Consider the following 18916-nt stretch of genomic DNA (forward strand, 5'->3'; position numbering starts at 1 on the left):
CATTTTGCTCAGTTTTTTGTCAGAAATCGCTTGAAACTAACACAGTTGTATTGTTTAGTGTCAAAACTTTTCAAGACCTCAACTTGGCTCCAATATTGCAGACGACTTGTGTGTACATTTCTAAAATGTTTTGTCGAGATTTGTTTTATCTGAAATAACTAAAAATACACCATTTTGTCTTGCAGAATTTCAAACAAAATCTCAGGATGGGCCCCTGCAACCCTGCATTAATATGCATAAATATATACCATAACTCCACGTGCTTTCTATGGTTGAAGAAAAAGAAATGTTCAAATTAATTGATGACTTGTAAAATCGTAGTTTGTACCTAAGCCCATATAGCGTAGTCACACCCGTAATTGTATAGTTGCTAACAACAAGTTCTTACTTCATGTTTCTCATATAAAATCAAAACAGAAAAATGATAACGAATCTTAGAACACAAATTTTTAAAGCACATATATCTTGGGGTTTCACAACTGGATCTCGTCAAGGACATACAGTAAAACATCTTTGATTGGCATTTAAGTTATAATTTTTATCTACTTTGGTGGCATGGCAGATATTTCACATCACTCACTAGCTAGAATATTGATTAGATAGACATCATATATACCACGTCTGAATTAACATATTACTTAAGTTACGAATTACGAATTTAAACGCACGTGATAAAGCTTGAAAAAATACAAGGATACTGTTATATAGCACCCATATCTGTTAATTACAACATTGCAAACAGAATTCGTGACCCGGCAAATTGGTTACATGTTTAACTTTAAGACAAAATTGAAATGCAATATATATGTACAGACACGAAATGCCCCCCTCCACCCCTTGATGCATTCAGTAACTGCACAAAGAACAGAACCTATTGGGTCATTGTGCACTGAACGTTTGACGTACTGACATCAAATAAAAATAAAGGGTCATTTACCAGTCATAAATGACCTCTAGATCAAATCTGATTTTAGACCTACTGGTCTCAAAATGAATAAGAGTCATCTATTGGTCATGATCAACCACCCGAAAAATTTCGTGATTCTAGGCCTAAGGGTTCTCAAGTCATCGTCTAGAAACTGTTTGACTGTTCTGGATCCCTGTGATCTTGACCTACTGATCTCAACATCGACAGAGATCATCTGCTGGTCGCGGCAAATCTCCAATATCAACTTTCAAAATCCTATGCCAAAACATCCTTGAGATATCATCTGGCAAAGAATATTTGCAGTTTATTTGCATCCTTCAATTTGTTTCGGCCAAGTTGTTATTAATGGTCTAAATTATAAAATGTGACAGACACCACTGACCACACCGTCACTCGTAACCCCGTTCAAAAATAATTGAGAATTATGCACATATATCAAATTATTCCTTGCTTTTTTCTTTTTTTTTTGTGAGGACCGCAACTGGATCCGTAGATGATGTCATCAATATGGCGACCGATTATAAAGATAATACTGCTTAAAATGTCTTAAGAAATCAATAGAAATGTTTATCATCTCAAGTATCATGTCAAGAAAGAAATTTATATGGCATTTTAAATGTTTATATTTACTCTTTGCAAGGTAAAATATGTATTTTATCCATTTTACACGTTTAATTTGTACCCACCCACCTAATTTACAAAACATTTTTACATGTCATTACTACTTTCTCAGTATTTGCTATTTTCGACCATAATTCTTATCGTGATGAATTTGAAATATAATTATTTCCGGAAGTGACAAGTGAAAGAAATTGATGAAAGTTCGATACAATCCAATGTCTGCGCAAACAATTGTCTATACTCTATATACAAGAATTATTAGATTTGAATCCAACCATTTTTACTTGAATAGACTAATATATATTCAACAGTTAAGCCAGTAGATGTTGAATAGAAATGTTGTATTCAACGTTATTGCTCATGATAGTCGCCTTGATTTTAGGAACTTCTGAAAAACTAAATTAATTCAAATTTGTCCCAGCTCAAAACTCAGTGTGTTTTACTTAATCCGTCCTCAACACAAGTATTTATATACAAGATTATTTATTACACCTGCATTTACAACGTACTGGGTTTAATATGGACTTTCTGTAATTAAATTCAGTTAATCGCAGAATGACACCAGGAGCAGGTGGTAATGTCATAACTGCCACAAAGCAGTCGTTTCATTTTCTGTCTTCAATCCGTCTCTACACTTCCAAAATGTTTCTCTAATGCTGTGCGATTCTCACGGTAACGCAGCATTCAACAATGCAACTACTTTGAGCAGTAAGACTATAGAAGTGTTTGTATAGTTTTAGAGCATGATTAAATGCACGGACAGTAAAGCATGTAGACAAGCTGAAAACGTAAAACCAAAGGCAGCGCCTTGGAAAGGTCTGTTGCAAAGAAACGCTGGTTTGTTCTGCACAAGTTTCATATACCAAATTCACAACATGTCCCGAGAGCAGTATTCATAAAGCTTAAACACGAAAAACTTCTGATCCTTTAGGATTATGGAGTCCCTTCAATATTATCATAGAAGAATTCCGCTTATCAAAAGCTGGTGCTAGACGGCGTGAGGGGTGTTTCCCCATAAACAAAATAATCAAACCGAGTATTCTATTTTTGTATGCTTAATTGCAATATGTGCTTCCAAAGGATTTTCTCAAAGCTTTCAGCATCAAACCAGCAAGAGTAGAACATCATTAAGGACCGTCAGATCAGGACAGCAGACAAGTATGGAAGCAAGTCAGGTCAAACTGGCTTAAAGAGCTGTCTATCATGGCGTATTCCAATTCTTTTGTAGGTACGATCAGAGGAATGTATGGCGGCTGCCATTTCGCGTTTTCGCCCCGCGACCCGTCGAGTGAAAACACAAGAATTGATTAGTTAAAATTGCTGGGACGCGGGGCAAAAATTCTTAAAAAATACTTAGCAGGGTCATGGAGCAAAAACACGATAATAAGCGGGATCGCGGGGCGAAAAGACATTTAGTAACTCTAATGTTTCCGATGAAACTAGTATATAAAGATAACTCAAAAGCGATGGTTAGTCTATTGAATACCAAAACAAAGGATATATACAGTTAGCTGTGATAAACACATAAATATGCATTTTATTCGCTAGTTGTACAAGTGATAGATTGCTGTCAGTTTAAAAAGCGGACAAAGGCTCATCAAAATAAAGTTTCTAAAGTTCTCTCACCATTGATGGTTGTGCTTATAACTCTTTTCTAGTTCTTTTCTCCTTTAATGTTGGTCATTTCTATCTATGACAAAACAAAACACACAACATCAATATGCGTTAAAAAAAGGGTATAGTCTACGTGATATCATGTTACATGTATATGTACTTGTTTTTGTCTCTTTGGTACCAGCAGACAGAGGGCTTACCACTAGTATGTTTATGGTGTTTTGGAGGCCGTAGATCTATAGAAGATGATAAGGAAAAAAGTTTATTTTTAAATAGTTAAAAGGTGAAACTACCATTTATCACCTTCTTGTTATATAGACAAACAGAAAAAAGCATGCTTGAAAGTAATAAACGGCAGATATTTCCCAGAAAATTTCAAGAAAAGTGAACAAGAATTGATTCTTTTAGCAAAAACTATTGAGTTTACTTGTTAAAAGTTACAAGTATTTAACTTAAATACAATGACCTGACGATTTATTTGTGCTAGCTGGCATTCAGTGTATGAAAATCAAGCCGTTATTTATTTATCTAATGACAAACAAGTAAAACTGTGAGAGAAAGACAGCTGTAAGTAGAGTTACGCGTATACCAGACAATGTCTTTGTATCACTGAGTTTAGAATTATGACATTGTTTTAGGATTTAACAATCACCTTTGTTTAAAATTTTCCTTCAGACATTTCGTTAGGTCCTTTGTTTTCAGAACTGAATTCCTAATTACCAGTAAAACCCTTGGTAACATAGAATGCAACAAAGCAAACAATAGCAGACTCGGTTTGATTGAGCCTGTTCATGATAGGTAATGGAAATTCCAATGGCAATCGGGCCCCATACATCGATTTAAGAGGAACTGTATCACTCAGACATTGAATGGACTCCATGATCGTAAGGGACCAGACAATATAACAACACTGAATTAAAGTACTGGGAGACCTTTCACGGCCGCCACACACCACTTGAAGATCGCTGGCAGTTAATAAAATCTGTAAGAGGATCCTTCGTTAGCAAAGAATGCAACTAAACAAAATAATACCATATTCGGTTTGATTGAGTTTTTGCGTTAGAATAACGGAAATTGTAACATCACCGGAACCGGCTTTAGCTGAACTTTGTTACAAACTGCATTAAATGGACTCCGTGATTCCAGAGGACAAGAAAATAGATCAACACTGAATCCAAGTGCATGCAGATCTTTATTCTTTATGACCTTTAACGATTACTGGAAGCATACTCGGTTTGACTGAATCTGTTCATGAAAGGTTAAGTCAACTGCAACACCACTCACGCTCCCTAGCAGCAAATCTCTATTACAAAGATATTGAATGGATTCCGAGTTCACCCAGGACCAGAAAATATAACAACATATAATCCAAGTACGGAGAGACCTGTCACAACCGCCACATGGTGCAACGATTGCTGCGTGATAATTGATAAATTATATAAGCAGATCCTTTGGTAGCATAGAATAAAACCAAGCAATATAATAATAGACTCGGTTTGGTTAAGTATATTCCCGAGAGGTAATGAATTGTGCAACACCACTCACGCTCCCAAGGACCGGCTTTAGAGTAACTCTTTGTAGAGTTTTGAAATTCGAGCTAATCGAAATCACTATTTGAAAAGTTAAATGAAATGTGAAGACTGATAATAAATCTGAAGAAAAATCCCTGGTTCAGGTAATGTTAATTTAAGGGAAGTAATATGATACAGCGTATAATTTCAAGACAGTTACCTATGTATCCAACACTGTGTACATCGATAGTGAGTATATTGACTTAACACAAGTTACATAACTAATTTGGAGATTGTTATCATAACTTTTAAAACAGAGCCAGTCCGACTTAAATATGTGGGAGTAAACGCATTCCTTCGTTCATATCTTGTATTGAAGTTTAAGAAAAATCAGGACCCTAAATATATGCGTTCTCATATGCCAAATTTCTCAAGTAAAGAACCTGCATTTTGCATCGATTTTTAAATCAAAATATTTCACTGGTTTCATTTAAGACTATAGACTATATCATTTTTATACATAAACCACAGAAAAGTGTTTCATCCTGTAGCCTGACTGCAATGAACATGTATTTCACATGATTAATTAAATGACTGGAAACAGAATGTCAGATAAATGGCAAGAGACAATTTTAAAGTATCCTTGCTCTGTTATTTCAATGTAGGTTTCTTACAGGCTGGCCTTTAGCAATATTAGAACAATAATCTTTCTTGAGAGGTTGAGAGGTTGCTGATTGCACAACATTGACACCTTGTGTATTAAATATATTTCATTCCATATACCGAAACTTAGAAGTCAATTTCGCATATGGGTCATGATCGGCACTAAATACAACAATGAAAATTCTGCTCACACTTCAAAGGCAATGTTTCTTTTCCAACATTCATGAGACTCCAACAGACTGTCTGTTTGCCTAGGGTCTACAACAAAGACACAAGTATCGTTATATCATCTCCTGTTCTATCAGTACTACGTACACTACTTTGTTTGGCGCGGAGTTTCCTTTTTCTGCATCTTGCAGCAAATTTCGTACTTGTATAGATCTATTTTAATCATTTCCCAAATATGCTATATTTATACCTCGCGCTCGGAAACAATGTAGCATTTGATTGTTTACATAAATGGTTAAAAGTAAAAAGGTTAAACAGTTTTATATAAAAATAAGATTAAGGGGTCAAAGGCCATTTCGTCTACAGCAATATTTTCTATACTACTTAGTTATTGATTATTTCAATAGGAATTACCCAAGCTTGGTATATAACATGTATCTAGGATTACTGTTTTGGTCTTAAGTTATCTTATCATGTTGAAATTTGTTGCTCCGATATGCGGGAATAATGAGAATGGTATGATTAAATTATCTATTTATTTACTTATTAATTTCATAAATATAATAAATACATACTATTAGATTTCATATATAAATGAAAGATATATGAATGTACTGGAAAAGTTATTAACATGAAAACAAAACGCATTTTTATTAAGATAACGGGAATCGATACACATGGATGAAAACAGTAAACGGTCATACTATTGTAAAACATAAAATAAATACAATAGCAAAATACTAAAATGAACGAGTTTTTCAAAAAAAAAAAGGATTTGTTGAAAATGTCCGTAATAAACGTTGCCTGTCCCTGACAAGAATCGCTGTTTTATATCAAGATTTCTGTTTGACATTTTCAACGAATTAATGTTTAAAACTATATCTTTTATCTGTGCTGAAAAGTGCAGTACGACTTGATTGATATGCTTAGCTGTTTGTTACCTAGAGCATATCACTATATGTTTATGCAGTTGTTATATCTTTTACAGTGAACCACTTTTAGCTTTATATAAATTAAAATTGGATTTATAAGTGAAGAGTTTTAATGTAAGAAGAGGTAAGACATACTTAGGCTTGCTTTTCTGAAATATCTTTAAACCACGTCTTTCAGTTTAAAAGTTTGTAGAAATTATGTAAAAAGATATAATTTTGCAATACGTCACTAACGTTTTTGTTATCAACCTTACTATGTTTTCAAGGCAAAGTAACGGTCTAAAAGTCGAGTACGTGTCATTTTTAAAAAAAATGGTATTGACGGTGACAAACTATACTGTAAATGGCACCGAACGACCCAATTTCGGAGTCCGAACCGAAACATATATCTTGAAGTACATGAACTTAAAAACAAGAAAAGATATGCCGGTGATGAATATCAAATGGAAACCAAAATAGTTCGCAAAATCTCGGATACTTTTTTATCCACTTGAATTTAACTATTGGAGGATCTATCATAGAAAATGTAACAGTTTTAAAAAGTTTTAGGAATTTATATCGATTTAGATCATTTGGCTATAATAGCGCTTAAGTATGGAATATCATTCCACAGAATATTCGTTGTGTGGATTCACTTACGTTTTTCAAAAGCAAATACAAAAAAAAAATACTTATTAGGATCTGAATAAGCTACAATTTTTTTTTTCTGTTATCTATTTATTTTCTTTTAACGGATAATTTTACTTTTTTATGATTGTTTACATTTGTTTTCTAATTAAATGGAATGTTTGTCAAGAGTGAATGTTGTATTTAGAAGTTTATCATTCAAATTCTGTCTTATATCATAATTAGATAATCAGTTTTTATCTATTTTTATGTTTTATTAATATTACAGAGAGCCACATTGAAACTTAAGATGTTTAATATGTTCTAACTCTGTTATATATCTTTATGTGTTACCTTCTTTAAATAAAGTTATTATTATTATCATTATTATTATTACAGTACTTGAAATAAACACATTTTATCATATCATACTATTTCGGCTTGTCTTTTATTCAATGTATTCCTCTCGTACTAAATTTTAGCATACACAGAAACAGCTAACAAATGTTAAAACTGTAATTATTTGAAATTACAGTCCTGTTGTCACGTTAACATGGATAATTTTGGAAGAATATGTTGTACAAAAAGAATGTTGATTATATGTGTTAAATGTAAGCATTTATGCATATATTATTTATTAGTCTCATCCATTTTCAAACATCAGTTACATCATATACACAGTAGCATCGATATACGAAAATTGTCCGACTTCTTAAGAGTTACAAGAGACTTAAATAGATTGACATATTATTGACAATATATTCCAGTTAGAAGCTATTTAAAAAAATGAAATTAAGTTATGAAGTTGCATAAAATAGGTTTATCATAACAAATATAGATACTCGTATCATATATCAAGTACGTGGCAGACTATATTACGCTCGTATGTATTTAAAGATATAAGAGAAGTCATATTTAGCTTTGACATAGTATGTTATTAAAATATAAGTAAAACATCTATCATGTAACATCACATGTGGATCCCTATGATTAACTAGTTTGCACGCATACTTGTAAATATAAGATGGCTAAAAATGATCGATTAAAAATCCCGATTAAATGCATTTTATATACAAGAAATTAGCATTCTTCTTTTCAAAATATAAAAGCTTTAACAGACAACCGTACAAAAGCTCGTAAAATTATGTAAAAATACATACAGAATTTATCCTCTGCTGTTAAGATTATTTGAAGTATGTGTGACTATATTTTGACCCGAATCATATAATGAATGACAGTCCATCAAAACTTGAACCTTACTTTCCACCTGATTTGTGCAAAAAGGGCAAAGCCTTAAGTTTGTTTTGCATGTAACCTTTCATGGCGTCCAGTTTCTATTCTGACTGGAGCTCTGCAAGCAAGAGAGAGTACCAAATATTCCTCTTAAAAATATTTTATAGACACGCAGTTTTTTCTCTCCATTTCAACTGTGTCTATCGGGATTATCTAAAATTTTACATGATGTAATATAACTTCTCATACTAACTCAGTCTTATCAATAAACAAATACTTGGGGATAGCAATATTATTACATATATCTGCACATTCTGTCTTATGAAATGACTGGAAAACTGAAAAAGCTTTTACATCAGGAACCGTTTCAGCCATAATATATTTGAATTATAAATAAATGGAAAAACGGAAACGGGGTTATCCGCGCCAAACGATCTGTAGGTTAAATCATAGGAAAACATTGTTAACACTCTAGATGCCACATTTTACTTCCTTTTCATAAAACGTTGTCAGAGTGTTTGTTTGTACGAAATCTAGATTAGCTCAAAACTTGGATACCTGAGGTCAAAAACAAGGTCACCAGGTCAAATCGTAGAAAAACATTTTCAACAGTCGATAGTCCACTTTTTAGCTTATTCATTATAGGTCTTTGTCAGAATGTTGCGTAGGTCATGTTCCAGATTAGGTTACCTGAGGTCTTAAACAGAGTCACTAGGTCAAATCATAGATAAGCTGTGTTAACACTCTAGAGGTCACGTTTTGTACTTGATCATCGTTTAGCGGCTCGTTTGGAAGATCGGGTTTTACATGAATGTGCTGCCTTTTAAAGTTAAGACTTTATTGTTATTATTATCATCATCATCGTTTTTTCAACATATTGGTCTCTGTTGCAGCTATTGGATAACCTGAAAGACTAGTTCAATAGGTTAAATAATCGAAAAGCTATGTTTACGGGACACATTGTTTCTTTGATCATCATAAACCTTTGTCTCTGTAAAATTAAGATCAAGTTCAAAAGTAGTTTGACTGAGAGGAAAAGATAGAGCGATATACCTTTGGGGACGTACCAAATTACTAATGTTAGATGAACTTTTGGTCCAACCTGTTTACCTTTCCTACAATGTTTAGAGTATGTTCTTTATATATACATTGTATATGTTGTCATGAATAGTAAGGAATAAAATATGTCCAAATCAAATAGAGCGGTAGATAAAATAACAGAAAGAACTTCGTAACATTCTATTGGTTACATTTTCTAATTGAACTTCGTAATAAACTTGTGAGAATATTTTTCTCCACGAATACAGTTTGATACTGAATTATCTAGGTCAATTACTAGGTCACTATGCCCAATCAAAGAAAGACCATGTTAGTTATCCAGCGACTACAATATTTACCTGATCTTCATGAGCCTTGGACAGAGTATTTATCTGTTTAACATCAAGGATCAGCTCGTTACTGGGTCACTTGGGGAAGAAACGAGGTCAAATCATTGAATAGCATAGTTAGAATGTTTGCCTGTATGGAGTTTAAATAGTTTTACAGAAATGTTCCTTCGATGACTCCATACCAAGCGCGTTCAAATTATTCCAGTTTGTCGAAAACATAGCCTCCAGATGGTGTCCACGTTTTTCACATATGCATATAGTATTTCCTATAATGGGTATATCCCAGGTCGTCTTATATATGCCGTGTTTATTGGGGATAGTGTAGCACTATGCGCTGTAGTGAAAACTTGATAATTTGATTTTGTTAACAAACAATAATGGACAAAATCATAATAATGAAAAAGGTCAAACAAGTGAAGGTGATCTTACCTTGATGTTTATAAAAGCTGTAAACTGACTTTAATAAGTTGAATAAACTACATAGAAGTGCTTCCATCAGTTATACCGATCGATTTCGGTTTCCGGTGACGTTGCTGTGAGTTCGATTTTTAGTAATAGGGTAATGACGTAATGATACTTAGCTCATATTTAAATAATTATATATAAAATTGTATGTATGTAATGTGATGCTATATACGTTACTGAAACTAGATGCCCAGGGCCAACATGAGCCCACTCTTTAACCCCTAACTGTGAAATTGACCTTTGAGATAGGAACCTGGGGTTTGCACATGACACTCCGCCTCATTGAGTTACACATTCATGCCAGATATAAACAAGATTCCTTAATACATGTCAAAGTTATGGGCCGGACAAGATCTGACATGACCTTTGACCTCCAACTGCGACCTTGACCTTTGAGAGAGAAACTGAAATTCGTGCATGGCACTCTGTCTCACTGAGATTAACTTTCATGCCAAATATAAACATTATTCCATCCATGTCAAAGTTATTTTCCGGACAAACAAATCCGTACGGACACATGACGCATGCACATACACCGTGAAGCCATTTGGGGAACTATAACTTCGCTTCCACAAGCGTGCTCGACAATAAAATTATGTTGTGTTTTTATATCCTTTCACCGTCTCGTCACGAAAATCTGGACGTTATGAATTTGCTTGACAGAGTGATCTCACGTTTATAATAACTTAAGAAACTGAAATTCCTACTGGTTCCCTTCCAAATTTCGAATTGCAAATGCATCATGCCTAGTGCTTTATAAGGGCTTATATTGCAAAATTAAAATATTATGGTTGTGTATTTCTACAGTTTGTTTTATCAGACTGGAATTGCAATTTCAAAAGAGCAAATTGAAGGAATTTTTTATGATGCATGCAGACAGCAGTAAGAAATCAAAAATATAAATCTGGGATCTTTCAATAGCAACTTAGCCAATGCACTTACGAAAATGCAGCAAGAAATAGATCACACAAACATGTTAAGAATGACAAGTAAACAAGCAATAGAATAGACTCATTTACTTAATTACATGCAAGAATAAGCCACTTACATGCAAGAATAAGTCATTTACATGAATGGATATATTACTTGAATGCCCTTCTATAAAAAGAAGCCTGCAACCTTCAGTGAGGTTCACAAAGTCAAGAGTGAAAAATCTCAGTGTGATGTCAGTAATGATGGCATCAACTAATAGGTAAAATTGAGATACGTCCCCTTCTCCTTATTTACTTTTTTTGTGCTAAACGGTTGTAACTAGAGTTACAATTGTTTTGCACAAAAATGAAATGGCTGTTTGAGATACAAACTTTTGACAAATATCTTTTTTTTCAGCAGTAATTTTCAGAATATGTTCTTATTATTTCTGGGGCTTATGTAAATTGTTAAAGTGAACTTCAAAATGTAAAAAAAAGTTATTTTCTGAAAAAGTATGAGTTACAACCATTTTGCACTCAGCCCGCGATAATGCTGTCAAAAACTCAAATGAATAGTTCATGCATTTAGTTTTCACAATGCTTCTGTTATGCTATGTTTCTTATTTCTTTTAGTTCGTACAAACAACAATTAAGATAATGAATCATATTAACAAAGGTTTGACCACTTCCTGATCTGGCCAGAAAAAAGGAGAAAAAAAAAACATGTGGCCTTTCTTTTAACCTTAAATTTGTTGGCAGTATGACCAGAAGCAAACATATTTGTTTGCCATATAGTCAAAGCGGCATGGCTGCGAAACATGGTACGTTCTCCTATATGAGGAGTACATTCTTTAAAACTTACGGCTTTGCCCTGAAAGTAAGGAGCATCGTTAGAACTGTTTCAATAATAATAGTTTATGTTTGACAAAAAGGATATAAGACATATAACATGAATGTATAAATCTGTAATACACTATTGAGCATAAAAATGAAATGTAAAGAAATTTTTGCACCAATTGAACAAATACATACATTAACATGCATATTTTACAAAATGAATGCTGCATAACACGTACCGCTTATATAAATTTGGTCTGCCGTAGTGGATTTTTAAGTCTTTCGGCCAGTATTACTGTATTACCCATTTTATTGAATACTGGAAGGGAAGGTGTATGATTTTAAATAAAGTTTAAAACTTAGTTAGATGTCAATTAATAACTTCTTTCCTCGCTGTTTCAGAATGTCTGTAGACAAAGAAAACACGAAGTATGACGTGGACAGGGGACAAGCCTGGGTTGTTCTCGTTGCAGTGTACTCGCTTGTTATATTTCACTGTACTACGCTATATATGAATGGTCTGTACTTAGCGGTTCTTGCTGAACATAACCATGATGGCCTTACCAAAATATCGATGATCGGAGCCTTGAACTCGGCACTTCTATGTCTACTAGGTTTTCATCTACTTCCTTATTTACGTTACTCAAAGTGACAGTGAACTATCCTCTTTATTGAATACCGAAGCACTGTGATAGTTGTATACGAGAGCCAACGAGTTACCGTTTCAATTCTATATATCATTCACAACTGTCCTTTGTAATCTGTAAAATCATTCTTTTTTATACATAAATATTGTTTAAAACTTGCATCCTTATGTGTAGTTATTATCTCTAAACGTTTCGGATTATTTATAGCTGAGACATATTATAACGAAATGGGATTATTATGGGCATGCACCTTAGCATCTGCACCTTTGTATTATATTTTTTCAGGTCCAGTCGTATCAGTATTTATGGATATATACAGCTGCAGGACTTGTATAGTGTTTGGTGGATTTCTTCTGAGTATCTCATATTTCACCAGTTTCTTTATCAAAAGCATCAACGTTTATATTTTCACAATAGGAATTATCGGTGGTTTGTAAAAATAAATACAGTTCCATTTCACAGTAAACGACCCGATTTGATATTGTGATTTTTTTTAAATGTATGCAATTATATGTCATAGATTTATGTAATAAATTAGAAGAATTTAAACAATTGAGATCAGTAGCATATGATCTGAATGAATGTGTGATAAATAAATTTGCAAATTTCGATTTGTTTAATGACGTTACGGGACATTTAGGTACTGGAGGACCCCGCATGAAGACCACACCTTAATTAACACCACCTCCTTATTAGGACTACCTTTTCTAAAATAGAATTATTTCTTCAACTTTGCGATGGTCACAAACTACTTTAAAAAGACAATCCCACTATTCGCTGATAAGACCTCTTGTTTGAGTACAGAATGCCCCTGTAACTCCATTAATAACTTAATAACATTTGAACTGTGAAATGATACAGAGAGAAGTATCATAAACACTTAAAAGTATCTTTCCTAGTTTTCAGTTACAGCTATTCAGTATTTGCCCAAAAGTGTGGTGTGGACGATTTTGTCGCAAATGACGTCTTTGTTCACTAATACCAGTGTTGCCTTTGGGAAATCTCAATTGCGGACGAGCCTGTATACGTCTGGGGTGATTTGGATTTCCCATTTCATCCTTTTTTTGCAAAAGCGTGTACAGACCCTGCTTTTATAATATTTAAAAGGGAATCCAAAGGTGAATTGAGCTCTGGATAGAGTAATGAAAATTAGCGGAAAAGGGTCGTCATTCCGGCGGTATTCTCATTGAAACAACACTTTTCGTAAATGTTAAATATTTTTAGTATGAAATGGCATAACATATACATAATAAATGCAAAATAATAAGATACTATAAGCACACGGATTCATATCATATTTTGAAACAGTCTGTATATTTCGTTCAAGCTGACACCATTTAAAAAATTGAATTGGAATAAAAAATTCTCATGTTCTCACATATTTTGTACCACAAGTCTTGAAGTTCTTAATATACATATTTCAGGTACTGGAAATTCTTTTGCGGCCATACCACAATCTGTAATATTGTCATACCACTTTGAGAAATGCAGGAATTTAATACTGTCTTTCAAAGAAGTTCTTATCGGAGTTGGGATATTCATTGCCTCTCCGATTTTACTCTGGTTTCTTGATAAGTTCGGACTTAATGGATCGTTTTTGATTGTGTGTGGGATGACCTTACACATATGCGTTGGTGGTTTAATATGTGCGCCAAATTCAGAGGAAAGAAAACTAATGAAAACAAAATGTAAAAATCAAACTGAAAACAATGAAGCATCATTTAAGGTATTTTTACAAAATGTTAAATCTAGTGCAATGCTTAGCCTTAGACTTTTTAAGAATGGTTCACTGATCTTATTTTTGCTGAGCACTTTAGCATGGAATTTCGCGTTCTCAGCTTTTTCTCTGTATTTGCCAAGATATATGTTAACTAAAGGTTTTGGCAATATGGCGGTTGTTACAGTAATGACAGTATTTGGTCTATGCAATACGCTTGGAAGATTATGCGCGGCAACTACAGTAGGAAAAGGTGGACTCGACAGCAATATTCTTCATATAGGAATGTTAGGCGTTCTTAGTTTATCTGCAGTTTTATTTCCACTTTATGGACGATGGTCTTCTGCGGGATTTGTACTCGCTGCATTAACTGGAGTTTACTCCGGAGGTCCTAATGCTTTGATGACTCCAATCACGATAAGTCTCGTTGGTATAGATAAATTGTCAAGTGCTCTTGGATTAGCATATTTCTTCTCTGGTGTTGGCGTTTTAACGGGACCACTATTTCTAGGTAACTATGCATCTATGCATGTGTTAAATTTCAACGGGGGACAATACATATAACTGGCTATAATTCTTACACATATGTAGCTTAAATTGATGAGAAAAACGTTAGTGTGATTTTCCACTTTTCATTATGTTAAATGCCATTTGCACTTACCTCAGCTTCTAAATTAATGACGCTTTGCTAAATAATTTAAGCAGAATATAAAATACCATTTAGAAGATATTTCATATGGGTATACATTGTACGCTTATAAATTGTGTATTTCAGGAGTCATGTATAGCTTGACTGGTTCATATGATCAAAGTATTATGACCATAGGTACGTTTCTGTAGCTATAAATAGAAATGTATTGCATGTTTTGTTTTGGAAAAGATTTCCATTTATCCTGATGTAACTCAGCTGACCCTTGCCACTGTGCGCTTGGGAGTGCTCAGCGGTCAAATTGAAATTCTTTCACTTGCATAAAATATACACAAAAACAACCGACTTGTGGAAGGTCAAGTGATTTGTCAATGATCTATGAGTATGTTGACAATGATATTCAGCACGTCATCTTGAGAATTCCTATCATTTAATCATACAATCTTAAACGTTTTTTTAAGTACGGCGACTAAAATTTATCAAAGTTTACATTTCTTTCTGTTTCTATAGGTTTCGTAGTTTTGCTGGGAGTTTTCTGCAGTCTAGTGGCATTCAATGGTAAATATTCAGGGAAATATCCAGAAATAGAAATTGTCGAGAACAGTAAACTGATTTGACTGGCCTACAGAAGGAAGATAAGTGTTATGGTTTCGGAAGATTGATCCTTGCTAATACAGAGACGCAAATTAATGTATGGCCAGGTCTATTAGAGGAAAGAAAAAAGCGGCCGACTAAAAATTACCCTGACCGGTGCAGATGAACAAAAGTCACTACAAACAAGACATGCTGTTGATAAGGCTACAGGATTTTGAAAACAGACTAGAACCATAACGTAGAAGACAAAGTGTCCGAAAGAATGAATAATAATATAAAGGTGAATGTGATGTTGAATACATGCAGCGACTTAAGTGCCATACTATTTAATGCCCACTCCGTTGTTCCAAATTTCTTAAAATGCTTCATAAAAATTGCCGCCTTTCGTACAATACGTATGTGCCTTATAGCAAATCAATTCAGTCACATTGGTATGACTTCATTGCAAATACTCATATTCACATATGCATTGAACATAGGTTTTGGGAACGAGATTGGCTCCATTTAAGTACGAATATTTGGTTTCACAGCTGTCTAAATTCACAGACAAATGCAAACTTTAGAAATGACTTAAGCAGGCGGTCACACATGTAGTACTGGTATATGTCTGTAAATGTCTTTTATTCTGACGTGTAAATTCATGTACGTAAGAAAATCAATTCTGTGTAGGATAGAACACAGCTGAGCAATTTAACAAGCTCGGTTTGATCGCGTCAGTTCATGAGAGGTAAATGAAAAATGAAATACAATTTATGTCACTAGCACTGAAGAAATATATATATAGTAAATTTAAATGGACTCAATGGTCAGAAATATAAGTGCATCAATCACGCAAAATGCTTGCCTGACACCATTTAAAAAGAAAATGAGCCTTGGTGCACCTTTTAATACGCCGCCTATGATGGTGATCATTTATATCACTTTCCGATGAAGCTAGTAATAAAGATATCTAACACTTAAGCTCTTTTAGCAAAAACTATAGATTTTACTTGTTTGAAAAAGTTAAAAGTATTAAACATAAAACAATGACCTGGTGACTTGTTTGTGCTAGCTGTCATTCAATTTATGAAAATCAAGCAGTTATTTATTTATTTATCTGATGACGGCCAGAGAAAGACCAGTTTCAAGTAAGAGTTCCCAGACAATGTAATTGTATCACTGAGTTAAGAATCATGACATTGCTTAAAGATTCAACAATTATCTCTGTTTAAAATTTTCCCTCACTCATTTCGTTAGGTCCTTTGTTTTCAACACTGAATTCCTAATTACCAATAAAACCCTTCAAGTTGGTAGCATAGAATGCAACCAAGCAAAAAATAGCAGACTCGGTTTGATTGAGCCTGTTCATGATAGGTAATGGAAATTCCAATGGCAATCGGGCCCCATACATGGATTTAAGAGGAACTGTATCACTCAGGCATTGAATGGACTCCATGATCATAAGGGACCAGAGAATATAACAACACTGAATTAAAGTACTGGGAGATCCTTCGTTAGCAAAGAATGCAACTAAATAAAATAATACCATATTCGTTTTGACTGAATCTGTGCGTTAGAATAACGGAAACTGAAACATTCCCGGCACCGGCTTAAGCTGAACTTCGTTACAAACTGCATTAAATGGACTCTGTGATCCCAGAGGACAAGAAAATAGATCAACACTGAATCCAAAGTACGGGGAGATCTTTATGACCTTTAACGATTACTGTTGTGGAAGCATACTCGGTTTAATTGAATCTGTTCATGTAAGTTAATGGCAACTGCAACTCCACTCACGCCCCACTAGCAGCAAATTTCTATTACAAAGGTATTGAATGGATTCCGTGATCCCTCAGGACCAGAAAATATAACAACACAAGTACGGAGAGACCTGTCACAGCCGTCACATGGCGCAACGATTGCTGCTTTGATAGTTAATAAAATATATAAGCAGATCCTTTGATAGCATAGAATAAAACCAAGCAATATAATAATAGACTCGGTTTGGTTAAGTATGTTCATGAGAGGTAATGAATTGAGCAACACCACTCACGCCCTCCAGCACCAGCTTTAAAGTAACTCTTTGTAGAGCCATAAATTACTATAAAAATTGATCATATCATAATATGCTAAAATATTAAGGACCGTAGCTATGTTCGGTAATGTTGTTATGACTGTACACATGTTACTAAGCAGTAGGAAAATTTTCATCCGAAGGTGTAACGCTTCTGAAATCTGAGCTGACCGAAACTCCAATTTAAAAAATTAAATGAAATGTAAAGACTGATAATAAATTCCAATAAATTTCAAAAAAAAAAAAAATCAAAAAAAAATCCCAGATTCAAGTAATGTAAATTATTTAAGGAAAGTAACATGATACAGCGTGTAATTTCAAGATAGTTACCTATGTATCCAACATAAGGAAAGTTACCTGGTACAAATTGTATTTCTAAATTTAACAGTTAAGAGATACAAGAAATAACGTGTATAATGAAATTGATTTAAGTTATCTAACAAACTTGAGGGCAGTAACCTCTTACTAGCTTTACAACTAGTTTGTGTCTATTTTCCTAGGCGAGATGATTTCTTGAGCTTTGATTTAAGTTACATAACACTTATTTGATACAAGTTATATCATTTATATTGATAATATTGCCTGATACAAAATGTAACATTAAGTTAAAGATTTTTTCCCGACTAATTGATTCTGACCTGATACAAGTAACAAGCAATGCGCGATTGAAATTGGTATATACTATGGTTCTTATAGTATACCTGGGTGTCTTTTTTTCTGTCCTGGTGCAAGTGTCACGTACAAGATGTATAACTTATTTGAAGACACATACATGATACAAATCCTGTAACTGATTTACGGATACTTACCTAATGCAACTTGAATCACTAATTTTAGAACTGATTACTTGATTCAAGATGTATATTTGATAGAAGTTCTGTACACCTGACACAATTTAAGCCATTAAATCAATATGCATAGTACACACTGTGTTGTTATATTTTCTGGTCCTTTGGGATAATGGAGTACATTCATTTTCATTATAATAGAATTCCGCATAAGCATGTGTTAGGGGCTGTGAGGGGTGTGGTACATGTCATTACCTCTCATGAACAGTTTGTTTGTTTTGGGTTTAACACCGTTTTCAACAGTATCTCAGTCATGTAACGGCGGACAGTTAACATAGCCAGTGCCCCTGAGTTCTGTACCGGTACAAACCTGTTCTCCGCAAGTAACTGCCAACTTCCCCACATGAATCAGAGGTGGCGGACGAATGATTGCATACACAATGTTTTTTATCAAATCGTCACGGAGAACATAAGCCCCGCACGGGGATCGAACTCACGACCCCGCGATCCGTAGACCAAAGCTCTCCCTACTGAGCTAAGCGGGCGGGCTCTCATAAGCAGACTCATTCAAACCGAGTCTCCTACAGCAGA

The 18916-nt window shown here is 34.1% G+C and overlaps 1 protein-coding gene across 5 annotated transcripts in view; it reads left to right on the forward strand.

Annotated features, from left to right (window-relative positions):
- Positions 1–17767, forward strand: part of LOC123548476 (monocarboxylate transporter 9-like) — a 29948-nt gene extending 12181 nt beyond the window's left edge. For 3 of the 5 annotated variants that reach the window (XM_053546363.1, XM_053546360.1, XM_053546361.1), the window contains 5 exons: positions 12280–12491; positions 12810–12953; positions 13949–14752; positions 15017–15067; positions 15401–17767. In XM_053546363.1, the coding sequence (XP_053402338.1) occupies positions 12281–12491; positions 12810–12953; positions 13949–14752; positions 15017–15067; positions 15401–15507 (1317 nt within the window). In that variant the 5' untranslated portion in view covers position 12280 and the 3' untranslated portion in view covers positions 15508–17767. Of the gene's footprint in view, positions 1–6431; positions 6562–12279; positions 12492–12809; positions 12954–13948; positions 14753–15016; positions 15068–15400 lie in introns of those variants that run through there. The other 2 variants (XM_053546362.1, XM_053546364.1) reach the window with 2 other exon arrangements.
- Positions 17768–18916: the final 1149 nt, after the last annotated feature.

The sequence above is a fragment of the Mercenaria mercenaria genome, chromosome 6 (genome assembly GCF_021730395.1).
Source record: "Mercenaria mercenaria strain notata chromosome 6, MADL_Memer_1, whole genome shotgun sequence".
Lineage (NCBI taxonomy): Eukaryota > Metazoa > Mollusca > Bivalvia > Venerida > Veneridae > Mercenaria > Mercenaria mercenaria.